Source organism: Trichechus manatus, unplaced genomic scaffold (assembly GCF_000243295.1).
Source record: "Trichechus manatus latirostris isolate Lorelei unplaced genomic scaffold, TriManLat1.0 scaffold00108, whole genome shotgun sequence".
Classification (NCBI taxonomy): domain Eukaryota; kingdom Metazoa; phylum Chordata; class Mammalia; order Sirenia; family Trichechidae; genus Trichechus; species Trichechus manatus.
In genome coordinates this window covers 6,949,110-6,976,587 of record NW_004444044.1, presented here as the reverse complement: position 1 = coordinate 6,976,587, position 27,478 = coordinate 6,949,110, and the positions used below count along the sequence as shown (strand labels likewise).

The 27,478-nt window shown below is 37.9% G+C and overlaps 1 protein-coding gene across 3 annotated transcripts in view; it reads right to left on the bottom strand.

Annotated features, from left to right (window-relative positions):
- CENPC (centromere protein C) overlaps positions 1–27,478 on the bottom strand; it is a 98,832-nt gene that overhangs the window by 16,317 nt on the left and 55,037 nt on the right. For all 3 annotated transcript variants that reach the window (XM_023737808.1, XM_023737809.1, XM_023737810.1), the window contains exons 9-12: positions 24,580–24,774; positions 17,135–17,423; positions 10,923–11,066; positions 8,745–8,827 (exon numbers count right to left, since the gene is read on the bottom strand). In XM_023737808.1, coding sequence (XP_023593576.1) covers positions 8,745–8,827; positions 10,923–11,066; positions 17,135–17,423; positions 24,580–24,774 — 711 coding nt within the window. The remainder of the gene's footprint in view (positions 1–8,744; positions 8,828–10,922; positions 11,067–17,134; positions 17,424–24,579; positions 24,775–27,478) is intronic.

The following is a 27,478-nucleotide window of genomic DNA, read 5'->3' as shown; positions in this document are numbered from 1 at the left end:
CTACAATGAGATACCATCTCACCCCAACAAGGCTAGTATTAATCCAAAAAACACAAAATAATAAATGTTGGAGAGGTTGTGGAGAGACTGGAACACTTATACACTGCTGGTGGGAATGTAAAATGGTACAATCACTTTTGGAAATCGATTTGGCACTTCCTTAAAAAGCTAGAAATAGAAGTATCATACGATCCAGCAATCCTACTGTTTGGAATACATCCTAAAGAAATAAGAGCCATCACACGAATTGATATATGCACACCCATGTTCACTGCAGCACTGTTCACAATAGCAAAAAGATGGAAACAACCTAGGTGCCCATTAATGGACAAATGGATAAACAAATTATGGTATATTCACACAATGGAGTACTACGCAAAGATAAAGAACAACGAATTCGCTAAACATCTCATAACATGGATGAATCTGGAAGGCATTATGCTGAGTGAAATTAGCTGCAAAAGGACAAATATTATATGAGACCGATATGAGAACTCAAGAAACACAGAAGAAAACATTCTTTGATGGTTACTAGGATGGGGAGGGAGGGAGAGGGGTATTCACTGACTAGATAGTAGACAAGAATTATGTTAGGTGAAGGGATGGACAATACACACTACAGGGGAAGTCAGCACAACTGGACTAAACCAAAAGCTAAGAAGTTTCCTGAATACAACCAAACACTTTGCGGGTCAGAGTAGCAGAGATGGGATTCTGGGGACCACGGTTTCAGGGGACATCTAGGTCAACTGGCATAACAAAGTTTATTAAGAAAAAGTTCTCCATCTCACTTTGGTGACTGGCATCTGGGGTCTTAAAAGCTAGCAGGCATCCAAGATGCATCAAGTGGTCCCAACCCACCTGAAGCAAAGGAGAATAAAGAACACCAAAGACACAAGGAAAATATTGGCTCAAGAGACAGAAAGCCACATAAACCAGAGACTCCATCAGCCTGAGACCAGAAGAACTAGAGGGTGCCCAGCTACCACCAATGACCACCCTGATAGGGAACACAACAGACAGTCCCTGATGGAGCAGGAGAAAAGTGAGGTGCAGAACTCAAATTCCAATAAAAAGACCAGACTTAATGGTCTGACTGAGACACAGCCCCCGGACTCTCTGCTAACCCAGAACTAAAATCATTCCCGAAGCCAACTCTTCAGACAAAGATTAGACTGGACTATAAGACATAAAGTGATACTCATGAAGAATGTGCTTCTTAGTTCAAGTAGATACATGAGACTAAGTGGGCAGCTCCTGTCCGGAGGCGAGATGAGAGGGCAGAAAGGGACAGGAGTTGGTTGAATGGACACAGGAAATCCAGGTTGGAAAGGAGGAGTGTGCTGTCACATTATAGAGAGAGCAACTAGGGTCACAGAACAATGTGTGTATAAATTTTTGTATGAGAAACTAACTTGAGCTGTAAACTTTCACTTAAAGCACAATAAAAATAAAATAAATAAATAAAAAGAAGGAAGAGTGTTGACATGTCGTGGGGTTGGTAACCAGTGTCACAAAACAGTATGTGTACTGTTTAATGAGAAGCTAGTTTGTTCTATAAACTTTCATCTAAAGTACAATACTAACATACACAAAAAAGACCACATTTACTGGTCTAAAAGAGACTGGAGAAACCCTGAGAGTATGGCCCCCAGACACCCTTTTAGCTCAGTGGTGAAGCCACTTCCGAGGTTCACCGTTCAGCTGGGGATTGGACAGCCCCATAAAACAAAACGGGACTAATGAGGCACAGCAGTCCAGGGACAAGGACTATAAGGCAGAAGGGAACAGGAAAGCTGGTGATAGGGAACCCAAGGTTGAGTAAGGACAATACTGACATGTAGTGGGATTGTTAACCATTGTCATAGAGCAACATGTGTAATAACTGTTTAATGAGAAACTATTTTGTTCTGTAAACCTTCATCTAAAGTGAGAACAGCAGCACAACTGGAAGAGCGTAGTCAATGTCACTGAACTGTGCATGTAGAAATTTTTGAAATGGTGTATCTTTGGCTATGTATATTTTCACAAAAAAAGGTCGAGAAGGGAGAGGGTTGACATGTCATGGGGTTGTTAACCAATGTCATAAAATAATATGTGTACTACTGTTTAATGAGAAACTATTTGTTCTGTAAGCCTTCACCTGAAGTACAATTAAAAAAAAAAGAGGTAATCTTTAAAAAAAATAAAGTACAATAATAAAAAAGGAAAAAAAAAACAAGTTTTCTATTACCCATGAACAGGTTAAACAAATCACTGGGTGAATCAAAATGCAGGGTATGATAATAAATAGCTAATAATATAATCTATGTTCTACCTGCTACTTGCTCCTAAAAGTTCTAAAATAGTACAACTGTTCTGAATTTAGCAGTGTGCCAGTTAGGTCAGGGGTTCTCAACCTTAGTAAATAGTCTGTAAAGACAGCTGCTATCAACTCTTTCGCGTTCAGTACACAAATGCTGTTGTTCATCAAGAGGCAAAATCTAACTTCCTTCTCACTGAATCTGGTCTTAGTGACTTGCTTTATCAATAGAATACAGCATAAACGACATTCTGGGACTTCAAAGGCTAAATGCTAAGAAGATTTGCAGCTTACACCTTAGAATTTCATTCTCGGTTGAAGCCAGCCATCATGGAAGAATGACTACCCCAAGACTGTCATACAGTGAGGAAGCCCAAGTTAACCACATGGAAAGGCTACATGGAAGAAAAGAGATGCCAGGCCAGACCCCAACTGTTCCAGTCACCCTAGCTGGATGCCAAACATATAAGTCAAGAAGTCACTTAAAATTGCTATTTTGGAAGAAATCTCAACAATCATAAAATCTAATTTCTCTGTCCAGAATAGTCAAATCTACAGAAACAGAAAGTAGATTAGTGGTCGTCTAGGGCTAGGGGTTTGAAGGAAAATAAGAGGCAACTGTTAAAGGGTATGGAGTTTCTTTTGCGGATGATGAAAATGTTCTAAAACTGATAGTACTGATGGTCGCACAACTCTGTGAATCTACTAAAAACCATTGTATTGTATAAAGATGTTACCCCCCAAAATAAATAATGTAATTTCTGATGCAATTGCTGTAAGAATAAGTAGAGGTCTAGTCTCTGGTGATCTGCTTCCGAAAGGTCGCAGCCTTGAAAATCCTATGGAGCAGTTCTACTCTACACTCATAGGGTTGCCATGAGTCGGAATCAACTCGATGGCAACAACAATCTCTGCTTGAAAATTTTCCCAAAGCAGTGAGGCTTGGAGGCAGCTGGTGGATTCAGAGAAGGAACTAAACAAATAAGTGAACAATCTGAGAATAACGGGAGCTAGGTTGGAGAAGGGGTTTATAAAAATGAAAAAGAGGAAGTCTGAAGTGTCAGAGTGGAATTGGAGGTATCCATGTGAACTTGTGGTTTCTTAATACCGATATAAAGCTAGATAAAGAGGCTTGTGTGTGTATGGTACAGATATACGTGTATAGATGTGTGTATCTATTTCCTAGCTCTGTCCCCTGAGACAGCCAAAAAGCAACGATATCCAGTAACAACGAGCATTCCAAGTACCCAAATCTAGATATATAAATGCCATCTTCCACTAAAAGGAACAAGGCTCCTAAGAAGAAGTAACTGATTCCAGGGTTGGGGCAGTGGAAATGTAAGATGAGCCAAGAATATTTTAAGCCAAAAAATACAAAAGTGTTCAAACAATGATGGAAATATGACAGAAGGACACAGGGATCAGTTTGAAAGGACACCTAATAAGCATACAGGTAGAAGAAAACAGATTATTTACAAAGGGAAAAAGAATTAAGGCTGGTTCAAATTTCCATTCATAAGTATTAGCCATCCGGAGGTACAATTTAAGTATAGGATAGATGATAGTTAAAGATTACAACCCACTGAATAAACTAGGAACCCAGTAGTCCATACTGATATAAATAAATGAATAATGAATAAATGGGGGGGAGGGATAAAGAATGCTATTTCTTATAGTAGAATGCCAACTACTGAAAGGAGAAGGAATAAGGGAAGTAAAAAATCCCCATTTGGAAACTATCATTAGTGGCTGAAGATTCAGGCAGGAGTCTTCAATGGATACTAAGGGTGGTCAATGGAGGTTTGATAAGAAACAGGTTACTGAATTAGTATCAGAATATTAACCCCCACAAAATACTTCTAAATTAGGAAAGAGAAAAAAAATGTCTTTACAGAGAAGTCTGGCTGCCAACAATTGACCAGGTGATCAAAATTAAAATTACCAGTAGTAGACGTGTCAACACTGTGTGTCTCCTAATGTGATGCATAAAGAACATAGCATCATTTCTGTAATATTCCTGCCAAATATGCATGGTCTATGACTAATCATGAAGAAACATCAGAGAGATCAAGGTTCAAGGTGATTCTAAAGAATGAAAAGCCTGTACTCTTTTTAAAATGTCAACATCATGAAAGTTAAGAAAAGACTGAGGAACAGTTCCATGTTGAAGGGCACTCAAAAGACATGATGGCTAAATACAAATTCTTGATCCTAGATTAGATCCTGGACTAGAAGGAAAAAAGAAACTCTGATGGGACAGCTGGAAAAATTTAAAGGAGTCTGTGGAATGAATGTTGTATTAATACCGATATCCTGATTTGGATGGTTAAAGGGTTTGTTGTCTTGCTGAAATACCTACTGGGATATTTAAGAGTAATGGTGCATCGTGTTGGCAACTTGCTCTCAAATGGTTCAGAAAAAGACAGTGTGCAGCATACATGTATGGGAGGGAAGGAAGCAGGGAGATGGAGAAAATGTAAAATGTGGACAAATTCTTCAATCTAGATGAAGAGATACAGGATTTCACTATAAATCTGAAATTATTTCAAAATAATTTGTTGCTTTTTTTTTTTTTTTTTGGTAAGTAACCAATACAGAGACAACTCCTGAATTTCAAAGATTAAGGAGTTCTAATAAGCATGCAGGTAGAAGAAAACAGATTATTTACAAAGGGAAAAAGAAATAAGGCTGGCTTCAAATTTCTATTCATAAGCATTAGCCACTGTATAGAGCAAAAGAGCAATAGTTAAGAAAAAAAATTATGACTCAAAATTATTTTTCCTGGTCAACTAGTTGTTCATGTGTTTAGAAACAAAAAACAACTGAGTCCCTGCTAGCACATGTGAGAAAGTATATCAACTTAACAAAGAAGTTACAAGCTTATGTGTTACAACACTAAGTGTAAAAGTGTTAAACACATTTATTAAAAAATACTGACAGAGAAAGTCAAAAATAAAACTTCTCTAAGGCACTTTGCTTTAGTTATCTAAGAAAGGTTAAGTAAAAGAATGAACACAGATATACGAAACAACATAACGTTAATATTAGACAAAATAGATTACAAGGCAAAAGCATTACACAGTACCAAGATGATCTGACCAAAGCAAATATACCTCAAATGAAGGCTTACATGCCCAATAACAGCACTGAAACATACATAGCAGAGACTGCAGGAAATACAAGGAGAAACAGACAATTTCAGTGGGAACACTTTACTTCAACTCTGGCAGTCCTTAACAGATCTCACAAATCAGAAGTTCAGGATATAAAGGATTAGAATAATATCAAACTTATTTCTAAACCTAAGATCCTATTCTTTTCCCCAAAAATCTACTCCTTCTCTAGTAGTCTCCAATTCAGGAAATGAGAACTCCATTCTTTCAGGTGCTCAGGCCAAAAATCTCATGCTCAGGCAAAAAAATCTTAGTTTTCCTTAATACTTCTCTTTTACACCCCACATACTATCTATCAGGAAATCCTGTTAACTCTATCTTCAAAACTATCCCAATTTTTTAAGACAAAACAAATCTAAAATTGTACTAATGTTCACCTTCCACTGCTACCACCCTAGTCCAAGTCACCACCTCTCACCAGGATTATCCCAATGTCTCACCAACTGATCTCCCAACTTCCAAACTCATATCTGCCCCTCATCCTCATCAGTCCACTCCTAACACAGCAGCTGAAGTAATTCTATTAATTACTTTGGATCATGTCTCTCCTCTGCTCAAAACTCTCCAATGGCTTCTCATATCTCTTAGTAAAAGCCAAAGTCCGTACAATGGTCTTTAACATCCTACGTGATTTTTTATTCTGTTACCTCTGTGAAATCACCTCCTACTACTCTCTCCCTCTCTTCCTCTGCTCTAGCCTGCTGGTCTCCTTGGTGTTCCTCAATCAGGATAGATCTTTTACCACACCACAATCTCTGTCCTTGATTTTCCCTCTGCCTAGGACACTCTTTTCCCAGACAGCTACACGGTTTGCTCTCTCACTACTTCCATTATCTTTGCTTAAATAATTACTTCCTCAGTGAGGCTTTCCCTAGCTATCTACCTAAAAACGTAATCCCGATTGTTGTTGCTACTGCTAGCAGCCATTGAGTTGGCCCCCAACCCATGGTGACCTCATGCACAATGGAACAAAACACTGCCTGGTCCTGTACCATCCTGTGATCTGTTGCAGGAACCCCTATTACCCACCCTAAGACCTCTGTTTTATTTTTCTATTCTCAACATCCAACAAATGATAGATGTTGCTATCTTTCTATACTGTCTCTCATCCTGCCCCTCCAGAAAGTAAATCCCAGGAAAGGCAGGAATTTTGTCAGTTTTAGTCACTGTCATATCCCCAATTCCCTAGAAGAATATGTAGTATTTCATAATATTCCATAAATATTTAAAGCATATTCAAAAAATACATATACACTTATATCATCAACACAATAAGTAGATATATATTTTTAAATCTATATTTGTACATATAAAATAATGCTCTTTTTTTCAAATGGTCATGGAAGAATTATAAAAACTAAGCATATACTAGAAAACAAAGAAAATCTTAATAAATTACAAGAATAAATAGCCCAGTCCAAGTTATCTAGCAATAGTGAACTGAAACTATGAATTATTAACAAAGGGACAAAATACAGCTTCTTAGAAAAATAACCAACACTTCTTGTGCAATTAACATACCAGGAATTAAGCTAAGCATGGAACATGTATTCATCTTTTTATCAGCCTATGGGATTGGAACTGATACAACCATCTTACAGATAAGGAAGCTGAAGCTAAGAACACTGAAATTTCCTTCTCAAGGTAACATAGCTGGTAAGTGGTACAGCTGGATTCAATCCTAGGCCTCTTACTCTGGAGACCAATGTCTTGACTAAAGCACTTTTTTATGTGTGTGTCTTTTTTTCTGAAAAAAATTTTTTTATTGTGATTTAGGTGCAAGTTTACAGAGCAAATTAGTTTCTCATTAAACAGTTAATACACAAATTGTTCTGAGACATTGACTGCCAACCCCGCAATGTGTCAGCACTCTCCTCTTCTCCACCCCAGGGGTTCTCTCTGTCTCCATTTGTCCAGTTTTCCTGTCCCTTCCTGCCTTCTCATCGTTGCTTTTGGGCTGGTGCGCCCATGAGTCTCATATACATGATAGAACTGTGAAGCAAGTCCCTCACATGTGTTATTGTTGGCCCCATAGACCTGTCTAATCTTTGGCTGAAGGGTGAACCTCAGGACTGACTTCCATACTGAGTTAAAAGGATGTCCGGGGGCTATATTCTCAGGTTTCTCCAGTATCAGTCGAAGCAGCAAGCCTGGTCTTTTTTTTTTTTTTTTTTTTTTGAATTTGAATTTTGTGCTACATTTTTCTCCCGCTCTGTCCAGGACCCTCTATTGTGATGCCTGCCAGAGCAGTGGTGGTAACTGGACACCATCTAGTTGTTCTGGGTAAGGCACTCTCTTAAGTAATTCCTGGATCAAAGGAAAATCATCACTATCATTTAGAGTATACTACAATAAGAACACTACATAACAAAATCTATAAAATGAAGCCAAAACTATACTCAGAAAAATTCACTGCTTTTTCTTTACCAGATAAAATGCAAGAAAATAAAGCAAACATTCAACTTAAAAAAATTAAATGAAATAAATCTAAAGAAAGGGGAGAAAAATAATTAAATGAAATATCAAGAAAACTTTATAAGTTTCAGCATGCATAAAAAAAATTTATAAAGCTATTAAGAGGCATTTAAAAAACTTTATTATAGAAAGTTTCAAACATACTCAAAATAGTGAAAATAATATAATGAATCCAATATACCTGGCTTCAGTAATCATCAATATATAGTCAATCTTGCTTCATTTATACCCGCAGCAGTTTAACACTTTAAAATACATGAGTAGATACCGTAAGTGCCAATGTTTTATTATGCCCTGCTTAAAAAAAGCACTGTCACTTCTCTCTCCTTCCTTCCCCTCTTCCCTTTCTCCTCCTCCTGTATGCTATGTGCTCCACCTCCCTCTCTCTTGCACATGCACCTGGGCACCAAAATTAAAAAAACCAAACCTGTTGCCATCAAGCTGATTCTGACTTATAGCCACCCCATGTGTTACAGAGTAAAACTGCTCCATAGGGTTTTCTTGACTGTAATCTTCATGGAAGCAGATCGCCAGATTTTTCTATTGCAGAGCTGCTGGGTGGGTTCGAACCATTAAGCTTTAGGTTAGTAGCCAATCACAAACCACTTGCACTACTCAGGGACCTTCCTATGCACGGTGGTCTTCCAAATTTCTGCCTATATGGTAAAGTTCTTAAGAGTAGATACTCAATACACACTTGCCATCAGTGACAATTTAAAAACAACATAGCATACCTTATCCTACATGCACAATGTGATAAAAATGCAGACAGCAGAAAACAAACAATAACTTACCTGAACTTTCCTGAGCTTCCTTTCTACCCATATCAGAATTATTCTTTCCAGACATCATATATTTCTGGAGCTTAGAAGGCCCACTTAAAATAAAAAATAAATAAACCTCAAAAATGTGTGCTTTTATAATATTTATAATGTATCTATCTTAATGGACATTTTTCTCCAAAAACTGCCAAGTTTCTTTCTTACAAAACCAATAGTGATATTGTAAGTTGCCAAGAATATAATGCTTGTTCATAAAACAAAGACTCTACAATCTACACTGACTGCCAAATATGATAAATGCTGAACTTTATAACATTTTTAAACTAACTCATGGATCAGGGGCTATGAATTTAGTCAACTCAAATAATAACAGGGGATTCTGGGAAGATGACAGCATAAAGAGACCATCGTTTAGACCCTCCTCCAAAATACATGAAGAAAATACAAGAAAAGGATGTTCAGCCTTGAGGGACTCTGAATCAGGGAGCAGAGGGCAGCAGCGGGTAACTGCAGACGGGCAACAATCAATGAGTCAACGATGAGTCACACACAGTATAAAAATAGCTTCTTCCAACATCCTTGCCCCTACCCCAACAAGCTGGTGTGAACCAGTGAAGTGACATCAGCAAAGGAGCCTGCTTCCCTGCTCACCACACAACCTGCCTGTGCAAAGGGACAGGACTCCAAAAGGCAGACCTCCTAGAACGTCCATTTGGAGACTGACAATCCCTCTGCCACCCAGTAACTGTTGGCTGCCAGTTGGCCTCGAATTGCTACGGAAGGACCCCTGCAGTGAAATCTGCTCCCACAGCCAGCTCTAAGGAGCAATTCTACTCTGCACACATGGAGTCACCATGAGTTGGAATCAACTTCAAGGCAACTAAAAACAATAAGAATAAATAAATATATAGAGATTAGAACTTAATAGTGGTTGCCAGGGGTGAGGGGAATGGAAAACGGGGCAGTCACTATTTAGGTAGCATTGAGTTTTTATCGATAGGGATGGAAAATTTGGTGATGGTTGCACAACATGATTGATGTAACTGATCTCGTGGAATTGTACATGTGAAAAATGCTAAAATGGCAAATGTGTTATACATTTCATTTCACAATAAAAAATACAAAAACATATCAAATATAATTAAAATTAGAAAAGAACTGCTTCTTAATTTTTAAAAACTATAGCCCAAAACAAAAAGAATTTAAAATGTAGTCCAGAAATTGCTATAGGTGATTCAGCTTATCCTACTCTTATACCCTTTTCCTCCTACTATGAACTCAATAGGACTTGTCATAACCCCCTGCCCCCAACAGTAATCTCTGCCATTCTTTAAGTCTGAGAATTTCCTGTAACTTATCATTAACTCATTTTTAAAAAGGATATATGACCTCAGATATTATACCCGTACCATATCCATTGCCATTGAGTCAATTCCAACTCATAAGACAGAGTAAAACTTCTCCATAGGGTTTCCAAGGAGCAGCTGGTGGATTTGAACTACCAACCCTTTGGTTAGCAGCCGAGCTCTTAACCACTGCGCCACCAGGACTCTGTCTCAGAAATTAGATAAGTTAATTTTGTTTGTTCACGAAACTGGTAGTCACCCAATGAGTGTATCTGTTTCAAAATATATCCACAAATTCTTTAATACTCGTCCCTTCAAGAGGTGAAGCCTTGAATGTGGTCTAGGCTTAGTGACTTGTTTCTAATGAATAAAGTAGAAGTGATGATGTACAACTTCAGAGACTAGGTCATTAAAAAACACTGTGGCTTCCATTGTGGTCATACTCTCTCAGATCACTTGCTCTGTGGGAAGTAAGGTACCACAGTGAGTAGTTAGAACTGCATATTAACAGTTCTTGGTAAAGAACTGAGGTATCCTGACAATAACCAGCAAGAAACTGGGCCTCTAACTAGTCATGTGAGTGACTCATAAGAGGATCTTCCAGTTAAGCCTTCAGAGGACCCCAAGTCAAATGAACATCTTGACTGCAACCTCATGAAAGTTCCCAAGCCAGAAATAGGCAGCTAAGCCTCTCCTAGATTCCTATATCACAAGAACTGTTGAACAAAAAAATAATTACAAGACACTAATAATATTAAAACTAAATTGCGGAGTAATTTCTTATGTAGCAATAGGCAACTAATTTATTAAGTAAAAACATTTTATCCTTAGAACAAATACATACCTTCCTTCTAAAACTGAAGTCCCCAGCTTTTTAGAATCTGATCCTTTCTTCCATGTATATCCACTGGTCTGAGACTTCAGACGAACATTTTGCTCAGTTGAAATACTATCTGAACTGTGTTGATTCTGTGAGCTTCCTGTAGCTCTACGAAAATAAAGTTTATAATTATTTACACCCCTACATAAGACATTTCTTTCAGAAACAATATACAGTTGGGAGACAATAAATCCACCATCCATCTGTCAGTTTGCTGCACTGTGGTGGCCTGCATGTTGCTATGATACAGGAAGCTATGCCTCCTTGTACCTCATACACCAGTAGCGGTCACCCACAGTGGGCAGGTTTCACTGGCGCTTCCACACTAAGACAGACTAGGAAAATGCCCTACCAATCTGCTTCTGAAAGCAAGGCAATGAAAACTTTATGGATAACAACAGAACAGTGTTCAATACAGTGTTGGAAGATGAGTCCCTCAGGTTTGAAGGCACTCAAAATACAACTAGGAAGAGCTGCCTCCTCAGAGTCGACCCTAATGACATAGATAGAATAAAGCCTTCTGAACCTTCTCTGGCTGATGTGTCACAAACCAAAATGAGAAGCAATAGCTATAAACATCCATTAATGATCAGAACACGGAATGTATGACGTACAAATCAAGGAAAACTGGAAGTTGGCAAAAATGAAAAGGAATGCTTGAAGATCAATACCCTAGGCATTAGTGAGCTGCAACACACTGGTATTGGCCATTTTGAATCCAGCAATCATACGGTCTACTATGTTGGGAATGATTAATTGAAGAGGAACAGAGTCACATTCATCCTCAAAAGGAACACTTTGAGATCTATCCTGAAGTACAGTACTGTCAGTGATAGGTAAATAACATCCATATGCCCACAAAGAAGACTAGTTAATTATTAGTCAAATTTATGCACCAACCACAACTGCCAAAGATGAAGGAATTAAAAACTTCCATAGTCTGAAATTGATAAAATGGGCAATCAAGATGCACTGATAATTAATGGTGATTGGAATGTGAAAGTTAGAAACAAAAAAGATGGACCAGTAGTTGAAAAATACAGCCTTGGTGATACGAATGCTGCCAGAGATCACATGAAAGAATTCTGCAAGACCAATGAATTATTCATCAGAAATTGTTTCGACAACTAACTATACATGTGGACCTCGCCAGACAGTTTACACGGGAATCAAATCAACTACATCTGTGGAAAGAGATGACAGAGAAGCTCAGTATCACCAGCCAAGACAGAGTCAGAGGTCAACTGTGAAAAAGACCATGAATTGCTCATATGGAAGTTCAACTAAAAGCTGATGAAAATCAAAGCAAATCCACGAGAACCAAAGTATGACCCTGAATACATCTGGCCTAAATTTAGAGACTATTTCAAGAACAGATTTGGTGCTCTTAGTACTAATGACCCAGGGCAAGAGAATTGTGGGATGAAATCAAGAACATTATACATTAAGAGGAAACCCTGGTGGCATAGTGGTTAAGAGCTACGACTGCTAACCAAAACGCTGGCAGCTTGAATCCACCAGGCGCTCTTTGGAAATCCTATGGGCAGTTCTATTCTGTCCTATCGGGTTGCTATGAGTCGGAATCAACTCGATGGCAATGGGTTTGGTTTTCTGGTTGTTTTATACACTAAGAAAGCAAAAGTTCATTAAAAAAAAAAAAGGAAAGAAAGAAAAGACAGAAGAGACTGTAGTGTAGAGCACTAAAGCAAACAGAAGAAATGATGAGCTGAACAGAAGATTTCAAAGCGTGGCTCTAGAAGACAAAGTATTATAAAATGTGCCAAAAAAAAAAAAAAAACCTGGAGTAATAAAACCAAAAGGGAAGAACATGATCGGCATTTCTCAAGCTGAAAGAACTACAGAGAAAATTCAAGCCTCAAGTTGCAATACTGAAGGATGCTATGGGTAAAAAGAACCCTCTAATATTACAACTTGAAGCTTGAATTTTCTCTTCAGTTCCTTCAGCCTGAGAATACTGAGTTGCAATACTGAAGGATTCTATGGGCAAAAACCACCACTTGGCTGTCAGTTTGTCGTACTGCAGTGGCTTGCGTGTTGCTGTGATTGATGCTGGAAGCAATGCCACTGGTATTTCAAATACCAGCAGAGTCACCCATAGTGGACAGGTTTCAGTGGAGCTTCCAATCTAAGACAGACTAGGAAGAAGGACCTGGAGATCTACTCCCCCCCGCAAAAAATTGATCAGTGAAAACCTTATGGATAGCAGCAGATAACTGTCTGATATAGTGCTGAAAGATGAGTCCCTCAGGTTAAAAGGCACACAAAATATAACTGGGAAAAACTGCCTCCTCAAAGTAGAGTAGACCTTAATGTTAATGATGTCGATAGAGTAAAGCTTCTAGGGCCTTCTTTTGCTGATGTGGCATGACTCAAAATGAGAAGAAACAGCTGCAAACATTCATTAATAACCAGAATGTGGAATGTATGAAGTATGATTCAAGAAAAACTGGAAGTCATCAAAACTGACATGGAATGCTTGAAGATCAATATCCTAGGCATCAGTGATCTAAAAGGGACTGATGCTGCCATTTTGATTTTGACAATCATATGGTTACTACGCTGGGAATGACATAGTGAAGAGGAATGGCATCACATTCATCATCAAAAAGAATACTTCAAGATCTACGCTAAAGTACAACACTGTTGGTGATAGGATAATAACCACATGCCTACAAGGATGACCAGTTAATACAACTATTATTCAAATTTACAAACCAACCACTAAGGCCAAAGATGAAGAAACTGAAGATTTTTTTTACCAACTTCTACAGTCTGAAATTGCTCGAACATGCAATCAGGATGCACTGATAATTACTGGTGATTGGAATACGAAAGCTGGAAACAAAGAAGGATCTGTAGTTGGAAAATATGGACCTAGTGAAAGAAACGACATTGGAGATCACACAACTTATTCATCAGAAATACCTTTTTTTAACAACATGAACAGCGACTACATATTTGGACCTCTGCCAGACGGAATACACAGGAATCAAATCGACTATATCTATGGAAAGAGCCGATGGAGAAGCTCAACATCCTCATCGGCCAGAGGCCAAATGCAGAACAGACCATTGACTGCTCACATGCAAGTTCCAGCTGAAGCTGAAGAAAATTTAAAAAAGTCCACAAGAGCCAAAGTCTGACACTGAGTATATCCTACCTAAATTTAGAGGCCATCTCAGGAATAAATTTGACACACTGAACACTAATGACTGAAGACCAAACCAGTTTGGGAGGACATCATATGTAAAGAAAACAAAAGGTCATTAAAAAGACAGGGAAGAAAGAAAAGACCAAAACAGATGTCAGAAGAGACTCTGCAACTTGCTCTTGAACACAGAAGAGCTAAAGCAAACACAATAAATGATGAGGTAAAAGGTGAACAGAAGATTCCAAAAGGTGGCTCGAGAAGACAAAGCAAAGCATTATAATGAAATATGCAAAGTCTAAGAGTTAGAAAAACCAAAAGTGAAGAACACACGCAGCATTTCTCAAGCTGAAAGAACTGAAGAAAAAATTCAAGCCTTGAGTTGCAATACTGAAGGATTCTACGGGGAAAATACTGAATGATGTAGGAAGCATCAAAAGAAGATGGAAGAAACACAGTCAACCACTTCAGGAGACAGTATATGATCAAAAACTGATGGTACTGAAGGAAGAAGTGCAAGCTGCCCTGAAGGTACTGGTGAAAAACAAGGCACCAGGAATTCACACAATATCAATTCAGATGCTTCAACAAAATGGAAGCACTTGTTTATGCCAAGAAATTTGGAAGATAGCTACCTGGCCAACCAACTGGAAGAGACCCATATTCATGCCCATTCCAAAGAAAGCTGATCCAGAGGGCTGCAGAAATTACTGAACAATATCATTAAGATCACATGCAAGTAAAATTTTGCTGAAGATAATTCAAAAATGGCTGCAGCCATATATCAACAGGGAACTGACAGAAGTTTAATTCAGAAGAGGATGTGGAACAGGGAATACCATTGCTGATGTCAGATGAATCTTGGTTAAAAGCAGAGAATACCAAAAAGATATTTACCTGTGTTTTATCCACCACAAAAAGGCATTTGACTGTGTGGATCATAACAAATTATGGATAACACTGCAAAGAATTAGAATTCCAGAACACTTAATTGTGCTCATGTGGAACCTGTACATGAATCAAGCAGCACTCATTCAAACAAACAAGTGGATACTGTGTGGTTTAAAGTCAGGAAAGGTGTGTGTCAGGGCTGTATCCTTTAACCATACTTATTCAATCTATATGCTGAGCAAATAAATCTGAGAAGCTGGACTATACAAAGAATAACATGGCATCTGCATTATGCAGATGACACAACCTTGCTTGTTGAAAGTGAAAAAGACTTGAAGCACTTACTGATGAAGATCAAAGACTACAGCCTTCAGTATGGATTACACTTCAACATAAAGAAAACAAAAATCCTCACAAATGGACCAATATGCAACACCACAATAAACGGAGAAAAGACTGAAGTTGTAAAGGATTTCATTTTACTTGGATCCACAATCAACACCCATGGAAGCAGGAAGTCAAGAAATCAGAGGACACATTGCATTGGGCAAATCTGCTGCAAAAGACCTCTTTAAAGTGTTTAAAAGCAAAGATGTCACCTTGAAGACTAAGGTGCACCTCACCCAAGCCATGGTGTTTTCAATCGTTTCATATGCATGCAAAAGCTTAACAATGAATAAGGACAATCAAAGAAGAATTGACACCTTTGAATTATGGTGCTGGCGAAGAATACTGAATATGCCATTGTCATGGGTTGAACTGTGTCCCCCCAAAATATCTGTTAACTTAGCTAGATCATGATTCCCAGTATTGTATGATTGTCTACCATTTTGTCATCTGATGTGATTTCCATGTGTTGTAAATCCTATCACTATGATGTTAATGAGACGGATTAGCAGCAGTGATACTGATGAGATCTACAAGATTAGATAGTGTCTTAAGCCAATCTCTTTTGAGATATAAAAGGGAGAAGCGAGCAGAGAGACAGGGGACCTCATACTACCAACAAAGCAGCACCGGGAGCTGGGTGCATCCTTTGGACCCAGGGTTCCTGCGCGGAGAAGCTCCTAGTCCAGGGGAATATTGATGAGAAGGGCCTTCCTCCAGAGCTGACAGAGACAGAAAGCCTTCTCTGGAGCTGACTCCCTAAATTTGGACTTCCAGCCTACTAGACTGTGAGAAAATAAACTTCTGTTTGTTAAACCCATCCACTTGCGGTATTTCTGTTACAGCAACACTAGATGACTAAGACAATCATGAACTGCCAAAAGAACAAACAAATACGTCTTGGAAGAAGTATAATCAGAATGCTCCTTAGAAGCCAGGATAACATACTTTGGACATGTTATCAGGAGGGATCAGTCCCTGGAAAAGGACATCATGCATGGTAAAATGGAGGGTCAGTGAAAAAGAAGACCCTCAAAGAGACAGACTGACATAGTGGCTGCAACAGTGGGCTCAAGCATAATGACTGTGAGAATGGCACAGGACTGGGTAGTGTTTTGTTCTGTTGTATACAGGGTCGTTATGAGTTGGAATCAACTCGACGGCACCTGACAACAACAACAACAATAAATTTTGGGGCACTCATTTATTTCAGTATATCCCCAGCACCTTGTAGTTTCTAATATACAGTATGTATTAAGTATTTGTTAAATACTTAACAAAAGCAAGAATGCATAAAATTAATACTTAGGTTGTTAAGACTGATAAGAACTCACAGAAAGCATCTAGCAAATACTTGGAACATAGTAAGCACTCAAAAATGTTAACTATTATCATCTTAGGGAAGAAAAGTATTGAGACATATTCCTAACTATTGAAATCAAATTAACCTTTCTTAAAAGAAAGCAACTCTCAGGAGACAGTCTTACCTTATTAAATTTAACACTCATAATGTCATATGCTATATTTTATTTCCCATTTTAATATATGAGGAAACAAGTTCAGAGTACTACTTGACTCAGGGGTCAATATCAGAGCCTAGATTACTAAGTTTGTCACAAAGCAGGGGGCTTTATGCTAATACTGCCTCTCTATAAATGATTAAATAACATAGACAAACTATTATACATTATAACAAAGATAACAATATTGTACACATAACAGATATTACCCAGAACAATCAAGATGTTTCTTCTTAGCCAGGTTTGCCTCATCACTTTCCAATGACTCATTCTGGGAACTGGAAATTTCATCATGGTCAATAATACCTCCAGAATCTTTAGCATTTAAAAAAGTCTGTGCTCTTGAGCTGCCTTGAGTAGCTGTCTTTCGCCTTTTAAATGCAGTAGTTTCTCTCCTAGTATTCTTAGATGACTGATTTTTTTCAGCAAGTTTTTGTCTGCTCTTGTGATGCAATGGTAATTCATTTTTTATTAAAGATGAACTGCTACCAACAGGACCTGGAGGATTGAATGATAACCTAAATTATTATACCATCTGTCCACATTATCTGGTTCACTGGAATATCAATATTACCTATATTTATACATAAATACATACATATACACTAATCTCATAGGCTAAATTTGTATTCAAATTAAATTCTTAAACTATACAGTACTTCAGTTTTTAGATACAGACACCAGACTCTTCAAATTTATCATATAGCTTCCAAAACCACCCTCTCTGGCTTTCCCCATGACTCTGGCTATCCTTAAGATCCTGGTGTTCCCCAAAGTTTCAGTTCAGCTTCTCACTCTACATACTTTCTTTGAGGGGCCTATCTACCCCATGGAGCCCTGGTGGTGCAGTGGTTAAGAGCTCAGCTGTTATCTGAAAGGTTGGCAGTCCGAATCTACCAGCTGCTCCTTGGAAACCCTAAGGGGCATATCTACTCTGTCCTATAGGGTCGCTATAAATCAGAATGACTCATCTGCAACTGGTTTATCTACCCCTTGGCTTTAATCACTATCTATACTTGGGTTCATTTACTTTAGACATGGCATCAGGAAAGACCAATCACTAGAAAAGGCCACCTTCGTTGGTAAAGTCAAGGGTCAGCGAAGGCAAGGGACGTCCTCAGTGAGATGGACTGACATGGTGGCCAAAACAATGGACTCAAACATACCAATGATCATGAAGATGGCACGGGATCGGGTAACGTTTCATTCTGTTATACACAAGGTCACTACAAGTTGGAGCCAACTCAATGGCAGGCAACTAACAACAATATGCTGATATCTTTAATATCCACTTACCACTCTGACCCAAACTCAACTCTCTTAATGAAAAGTACAACCATCTACCCAGATGCCTAAAACAAAAATCACTGAACACTCCTGATCTACCTACAACCAACCTCTAAATCGTGTCAGATGTACTTCCTTAATGTCTCTCAAATCTGCTTCTCTCAAGCTCACCTGTCATAAGCAGAGGCCCTCATCATTTCTTATCTGGATTACTAAAACAGCATCTTCACTAATCTCCCTTTCTCTACCTTGGATTTCTTCAATCTTTTCTTCACACTGCTTCAAGAAGTATCTTTGAAAAACACATATTGGATCATTACAACCCTACTTAATATTTTTCAGTTATTATCCATAGGTTCAGAATTAAGCCTAAATCCTTTCAACATCAATTTCCTTCTACATATAAAGTTTGCTTATTTCACTAGCCCCAACCAACAACCCTACTCCAAACAAACAAAACGCAAAGAGCCTGCAGTACTGAACTATTTGCAGTTTCTCTAAGCAGTGGTTCTCAAAGTGTGGTCAGTGGACTAGTAACATCAGCAGCAGCTGGGAATTTGTTAGAAATGCAAATTCTTAGGCCTCACTTTAGACCTACTGATTCAGAAACTATGGGAGTAGGGCTCAGTAATTTGTGTTTTAAGAAGCCCTCCAGGTAATTTGGAGGCATGCTTTAAAAAAAAAAAAAATCAAGTTCTCAGCTGCAGATCTCTGCAGATGCTATTTCTGCTTGAAACATTCTGTCCTTCCTCCTCACCTCACCTGGTCACTTTGCTAACTCCTAACTCATTCTTCAGGAAGTATTCCTGAAATCTCAAGTCTAAGTTAGGCAGCTCTCTCTCAAGTTTTTGATAAAATTTATCATACATTTGACTTTGCTTATCTCTCTCCCCCAGCAGAGTGAAAACTCCTTGAGACCAAGATTGGTGTTTTATTCACCTTTACATCCCCAATGCCTAACACCAGAGGCACAACTGGAGTGAGCAAACATAGGCACTGAGCGTGGAAAATTTAAGGAGACACTCATTCTCAGAGTGGTCCAAATACTGAGCCTGAACACATATAACCCTGGGAGTGAGTGTGTGGTTAAATTTACCACTCTAGGTGACTCACTTGCCTCAGCCTAGTCTTGGCCCTGCCTAACACCATTCCTGTCTCATAGCGGGTGCTCACTGTTTCTTGGTATATGCGAAACAGCAGTAGTGCCACATGTACATTACCGGCAGCTTGGTTAGTGAATTAAGTGATAGATCAAGAATCAGAAAACCTGAGTTCTACTGTTTTCCAGCTCTACTACAAAGTTCTATGATCTTGGAGACAAGTCATATCACTTTTCCAGATTTCACACTTCAGTTTCTTCTTCCATTAAATGAAGGAATTTGGACCATACAATCTATAAGTGTCCCTTCACTTCTGGGACTCCCAGCTTGATCAAAAACCCAAAATCTATTTCAGGACTATTACTTAAGTCTCTCTGATAAGTGCCAGAGCTCTAACACGCTTATCCAAACTCTGCCTTTTATTTACCCATATATTTGCACACTCATCTACCACAGTACAGAGTTTTAGGAAGCCTGAGGCAGAAAGTGAGTTCTCCATAGCAGAAATAGTAGTAGTTAACATTTCAATACTATCTGCCACCTTCTAAGTCAATCTCATTTAAAAACTTTTAGCAAGTCAGTGAGGTAGAGGTATTGGTAACCACGTCATAGAGTGGGAAACTGAGCAAAGTAATCTGCCCAAAGTGGAGAAGTCATAATTCAAACTCAAATCCAAGGGCTGCAGAAAAAAAAAAAAAAAAATTCTTGCTGCTATCAATTGAATCTCAGTAATTCAATAATTCATAGCAATAAAGCCTTATAAATATACTGACATATCAAATGGATCTGAATGATTCAATAATTCACAGCAATAACGCCTTAGAGATATACTGACATATTTATATGAGTCTCTCACCTATGTTGCTCTAAATGTTCCACAGCTGACAGTATTTACATATGTAAATGTTACCTTATCATCTAAGAATCAACTTTTTATCATTACTTTCTTAAAAAAAAAAAAAAACCAACGATTTCCAAAACAGTAAATATTTCATATTGTGCAGAAAACAGTTAACAGACACTCTTATCCTTAGAAAGGTCTGCTTACAAAGTTAGTCCTTGGCTGGTGTTTGGGTGTTTGAATTTCAGCAGGGTTCCCATCATTTCCAACTTATAAGGGTGGGTTAGTGTGCCTCAAACAATATGGTTTATGCTGAACACTTGCTTTCCTTCTGGGAGTCTAGAATTTCAGCACTTGTTAGCAAAAGATGCTCACTCCCAATAAAAACCTTGGGCACTGAGACTAATGAGCTTCCCAGGTAGACAATATTTCTACAAGTGGAATTAAACGCCTCCTGTGTGAATCTACTGGGAGAGGACTCTTGGAAGTTTGAGCCTGGTTTCCTCCAGACTTCACTCCATGCACTTTTCTCTTTGCTGATTTTGCTTTTTATCCTTTTGCTGTAATGAATCATAAATGTGAGTACAACAATATGCTGAGTCCTTGAGAGTCCTCTTAGCAAATCATCAAAAGTGGGTGTGGTCCTGGGGATCATGACACATATTTACCTTTTTTGTATGTAATAAACTAATATAATTAACTAGATTATATACACTCCCTGGTGACAAGAACCCCATCTTATGAATCTCTGTATCCCTCACAGCCAAGATGTTCATAAAGCAGAATTAATACTCCCCTGACCACATCTACTGCTTTCCATATACCCACTGCTGTTAGTAGATTCCGACTCATAGTGACCCTACGGGACAGAGTAGAACTGCCCTATAGTTTCCAAGGAGTGGCTGGTGGGTTCGAACTGCCAATCTTTTGGTTAACAGCCGAGCTCTTAACCACTGTGCCACCAGGACTCCTCTTTCCATAAAAGAGGTAAAAAAAATTCCAGAATGTAAGCAAAGTGCATAGCACTACAGGTGTTCTTAGTAAAATTGCCTCAACACCATCCACAGCAAAACTTAAAGGTCCACACAGTTCTCTCTGCCCCTGATGAGAACACCACTACTGTTTTGCCCCCTTCAGTTCACTTCACCACTACAAATTTCCCAAGAGACTCATACTAAGAAGGAAGCTATAACCAGAACTCATAATCCATCTCACCAGCAGAGACCATTAGGTAAAATCCCATTATGGCTTCCATATGGCTTACCTCACTTCCCACAAGAAATCCAAGCTTCTCAGAATGTTTCTCACACCAGATTCATCTTCACAGAACTTAAAGATCTCCTAATTTGACTCTATCTCCAACGCTTCCTAACCCCTCCGAAGCCTTCCACTACCAACAGCGGTTCTCAAACCGGGCTACATAAAATTATTTGGGAAGATTTAAATTTTTTAAAAGCAAAAAACCAAAAACAAAACACCAATGCCTGGGCTCCACCCAAGACCACTTATATCAGAATTTCTGTGTGTGGTACCCAGATGTGATGGTTAAGACTGTGTGTCAGCTTGGCTGGGCCGTGATTCTCTGTTTTAATGTAATCACTCCCATGATTGAAAACACTGTGAGTAGCCAATCAGATGAGGGGGAGTCTCCTTGGGGGTGTGGCCTGCATCTGTATATAAGTAGATGTTCTGGCTTTTTGCTCTCTCTGGATCCTGTGGCTGCTTCCTGTTGTCTCATCTCCCGTTCTTGGGACTTGAGCTGTCAGCTTATCTGCCGAACCTGGGATTCGTCGATCTGCACAGCCTGTGAGTGGGAGCCCTGTTCTCTGACCTTCCGATCTTGGGCTTGCCAGCTTCTGCACCAGATGTAGGTATTTTTTAAAGCTCTCCAGCTGTACTACATTATACTGGTCACGTATCCTCATTCACTGAAGATGTTAATACTTGTTTCCAGCACTAACCTGCCCCCATTTTTAATAATTTGAATATTCAAACTTCTAATATCCTTGTCCTCTATCCCACCACCACTTCTCCTTCCCCTAGTTGTGCCTGAGATCAATTACTGCACTACTTCCAAATTCAGTTTTTAGCATTCCACTATCTGATCCCCAGTTTACTTACCCAAGGATTCTACACTCTGTGACCCCCTGGGACTGACTGCCAATCCACTGACTGCATCGACTTTTCAATACAAACTCCTCCTCTAGTTCTTCCTTACCAGCTTAGATTCCATGATAATCATTATAATCACTCCAATGCGTACCTTCACCTCCCTGCTCCTCTTTCTCTCTATCAAAATTGCCTGGCACGATCCCCCGTCCTTGTTTAAATCCAACTCTTGCCTACTCTGCACCTACACACTGATTGGAAATATCTGCATAAAAACACCCAAATATAGAGACTGGTCTCACTTTAAATTTGTAACCAAAAGCTTCAAGGGCACCCTCAGGACTCAAACAATATCACATTTTCTAGTCAATTCACTCTCTCAGTCCACTATTTCAGACCCTTCCTTCCTCTTCAAGCTTCCGATATCTCCTTTCCCACTTCACTTCCATGTGACCTTGCTTATTATTCACTGAAAATGATGACCTTGCTTATTATTTCACTGAAAAAAACAGGAAGCAGTCAGAAAAGTAAGTCTTCATCTTTTCACCATCAAATCTAACAACTTACTTTCATCTGTCCCCATATACTGTCTTTCCTCCTTTTACTGTCCTTGCTCTGGGACTAATTCTTGCACTAGATCACACCCCCCTCAGGGACTGTGATGCTCCTTTTACCCTCATACCTTTCTACAAGATCATTTTAATGATCAGATAAGCATGCTGTAATATCTAGTACATATATTTTTTTAATTTTTTTTTTAATATGACCTCCACATCTACTATCTCTTATTGTTTCTCATTCCTCACTTCTCACACTGTCTCTTGAACCCATTCTAATCAGGCTGATGACTACACCATTCCACTGAAACAATTTTTATAAAGGTGAGCAACCACCTCCATGTTGTCAAAACCATGTTATCAATTCTTAGCTCCCATCTAACTCAGGCTACCAGAAGTACTGAACACAGTTCATCACTCTATCCTTAAAATACTTTCATTACTTCACTTCTATTACCTTAAATTCTCATTTTCCTTCAGCTTCACTGACTGCTCCTTCTCAGTCTCTTTTGAAGTGTCCTCCCCCTCCTCCTTCCCAACTTCTAACAATGAAGTCCCCCAGGACTCAATCCTTGGCTTTTTTCTTTTCCAGCTACAGTCTATTATTAGATGACTTCAAGTAGTCCCAAAGCTTTAAATATCATCTACATATTGATAACTCCCTAATTATATCTCCTCTAAGCTCTCTCTCCTTACCTTAGACCATTTATCACACAATCTCAACATATCCACTTTGATATCTAACAGACACCTCAAAATTAACCTATCAAAACCTGAAATCTTGATGTCTTTCCCAAATCTGCTTCTCCCATAGCTTTCTTTAAGTAAATGCTCCATTCTTCTAACTTGATCAGACAAAAAAACTTTGCATCATCCTAGATTCCTACCTTTCTTTTACCCCAATCCATCAGTACTTCCTGTGGAATATCTTCAAAATATATCCTGAATCCAATCACTTCTCACTGCTCTCAATATTAACTTGGTCCAAGCCACTGACATCTTTTCCCTCCAATGGCCTCTAGCTAGTCTGCCCAGCTCCAGTTTTCTCCTCATATACCAGTAAGATTCTTTCAAAAGATGAGTCAATTATGTCACTTTATTGCTTAAAACCTTCCAGTAGCTTCCCAATGCACAAAAATGCATTAATCATGTCATTTTATTGCTTAAAACCTTCCAGGACCTTTCCAGTCACACTGGCCTTCTTAATGTTCCTCAACATGCCAAACATGTTCCATCATGACCTTTACAGATACTGCTCCCTTAGCCTAGAATGCTCCACTCCAAATTATTTGTAAGCCTCCCTTCCTTACTTTATTAATATATGTGTTCTGAAAGATCATAGTGTCATTTTGTGACTGTGTTTTATAAAAACAGTATCCCGCTCTATCCTATTCACTCTCACCTCTATCACCTCCTTCACTTCTCTATGCCTTTACCTGCTTTATTTTCTTTATTATCTATCACAGCATGGCATTATATATCTACATTTTTGTCATCTCTCACTAAAATTAAGTTTCACAACAGCAGAGGCTTTGTTTTTCCATAGATGTATCCCCACACCTAGAATATGTATATGGTAGAGCCTCAATGAGTATCTTTTTAATTAACTGATTTAATATTTCCATTGATGACCCAATTTAACTTTGTCTTTACAAGATTTTCTCTGGAAAGTAACCGTATAAATCAAACATAAAAATACTCCCTTACAGAATAATTTCTTTGGAGCTCCCAATGAATATAATTTAAACAAAAATACTTACTATGCTCTGATGTTACCTCCCACCAATTAGATGGCCGCCTGGAAATTCTTTGACTTTTTGTGATAGTCAAAGTCGCTTCTTTAGGTACAAGATTCTTCTTCTTTGGCCCATTTGAAAAATACTTGTTTTTGAATTCTTCCTTAACTTTTTTCTGATTTTCTTTAATAGGAACATGGGTTCTACTCTTCTTTTTTCCTAAAATAAAGAAGACCACGAAAACAATTCACAATCTACTGAACCAGAGGGTTTTCAGAAAGCCACAACAGATTAAAAATAACATTAAAAAAGAAGAAAAAAACTCTCTCAACTATAGGAATGCCTTAAATTTATCCTGTAGGCTTCATTTCATTTCTATTTTTAAAAAGTCACATGTTCTCAATAAGATCTCTAACTTTCCGTCAGTTAAATGCAAACTTTTCATATTGACTATCATTTACTCCTAAGCCAAAAAAAATAAGTGCCAGAATCAAATCAACTCGATGGCAACAACAACAAATAGTAAAAATAAAATATTCGGCTTATTCTTATTACTTACCAATATCCCAAGTAAAAACAGGATAGCTACTGTTTTTCTGTGTTGAAATAATAATTTTGAAATGATTAATGACTTTTGTCAAACTAATTTTGGGAAGAGGAGCCTTAACAATGACTTTTCAATAAGAAGATATTTTCTTTATGAAGAAAAAAGATTGTTTCTGTGAATAGAAATTTGAAAAGAGAAAATAAAAGTAGACGAAACAATGGATACAGCAAGCAATAAACAGCTAATGAAAAAGTTTAGTATTAACAGTAACTATTTACTACAAAGGTGGCTGGGTAAGAAAAAAACTGATAGCATGGACAGATAAATTCCAGTTTTGTTTTTGTGACTGGCAACCACAAAAAACGGGGAAAACAGGCTATTATAACACAAATATTGCAGTTAAAAGGGGACAAGACTATCAAAATGGGTTTAACAATGGAGAATTTTTCTTAGAAGTATGTTTAAAACACAATGTCAGTAGATCAAACTGGAAAAATTTCTTGACATCAAATAAATTAAGAAAACAAAATTTATTACAAATCTGAGACAAAGATTCTATGGGGTTCAAAGAAAAAATATCAAGTAAGGAAACATTCCTACAGAGATGCATAGAGACATGTAAGACTAATAAAGCATACATTATATAGAATGACATAATTACATATTAAACTATACAGAACAAAAAGAAAATAAGCTAAAGAAAGGAGAAATCATGGAGACTGAGAATACTCAAGAGCTTTCACTAAGAAGGTGAATTTGGGGAAATAACTCACACAGAGATGATATCTAAAGCAAAGGAATAGTTTCCCCAAGGTGTGAATGTAAAGGAAGCGCAAAGGAAAAACCATTAAGTTTTGGGGATATGGAAGGAAAAAAAAAATCAAAATTTATAGGTGATATAAGGAAAAATAATCAATAAAGAAGACATAGGAGGAAGTCAAATAAAGAAATAGGGAGGAGAACCAGAATACTACACTACCAGAAATTAGTGCTTAAGTTAGAATGAAAATTGAATTTTTATGTCTTGGATAACTACATAATTTATCATCCAAACTGGGATACTTGTGAGAGTGTGAGAGGATGTTTAGGTATAAACCGGGATTATCCTAGGCAATCCTGGACATATGGCCACTCTGCTAATGTCATCATAATATACTCACTGGGCTTTGTACTGATGGTACTGAATCATGAAGAAAAGATCAAGTTATACTCTTTGTACCACTTTTAGGTAACAGAGATGAAAGTGTTATTCTTACAGAAAGAATTCTCTCCAGAATAGTTAATGGAATAAAATACATTTATCAAATCTACTAAGCACTTTATGTATGTAACATAATTTAATCCTTCTTGACAACCTATAAGGTAGGAGATACTACTCAAAACGGGTTTAAAAAAACTGGTCGGCTATCTGTCCTGCCTTGGAGCTCGTATTCTTTCAACTATATCAAGAAGTTTTGAAATGAATGAAAATGTTTTTGATATTTTAATGAGAAAACTTAGTGTACCAAAATACTCTCTTGACCCAAGTTGTATATGTGCTTGAAGACTCTAGATGACTCATATTTTATTATAGTATTAATACAGAAAAAAAGAATATCAAAAGTAAAATGTTTAAGATAACTTTTTAAAAATAAATAATGCTTGAACATAATTTTAATCATGCATTTTATTTTGGCATTCAGTATAGACATTATATCACCTGAAATAACAACTGACTGACTTCAGTTCTGTTTGTGAGTTTGAAAAACTCTGTTTAAAATACAGGAGAAAAAAGCCACCAGGAAGCTTTCTATTTAGTGGACCTCTTTTGTAAATGTCTGCCATGTCCCATCTTCTTTTTATTGGAATCATCTTTACTTTTTTGCTTCCTCACTTTCTAATCAGCAGCTGGTCTTTTTAAGAAAAGACAACATAAAGAATATCACTAAACTGGGAATGACAGTTACATTATGAGAAGTTTCTTTTTTCACTATTAGGCAGAATATGAATTCACAAAATTTGAAGGTAAAAAATTTTGATTTATCTAAATGTTTGTCTTAGGAGAAAACATAGGAAGAAAGTATGCTTGAGCTGCTGGTTAGATAACTCTTCTCTGCTTCCATTATCATCTGGTGCATATCTGTAAGTTATCTGTTGGTGTACATAACCCACCAGACTGATCTTTTTAACAGTAGAAATTGTGTCTTAGTAATCTCTGCAACAGTGCCTAATGCACTGTCTGGCATTTAATGATTATTAGACAAATCAATGAATGATTAAACAGTAGAGAATGGATTTTTACCTCTACAAGAAATAGCCCCCACAGGATCACAACAGAGGGTTCTGGACAGAGCTGGAGAAGGATGTAGAGCATAATTCTAACTCACAAAAAAAAAA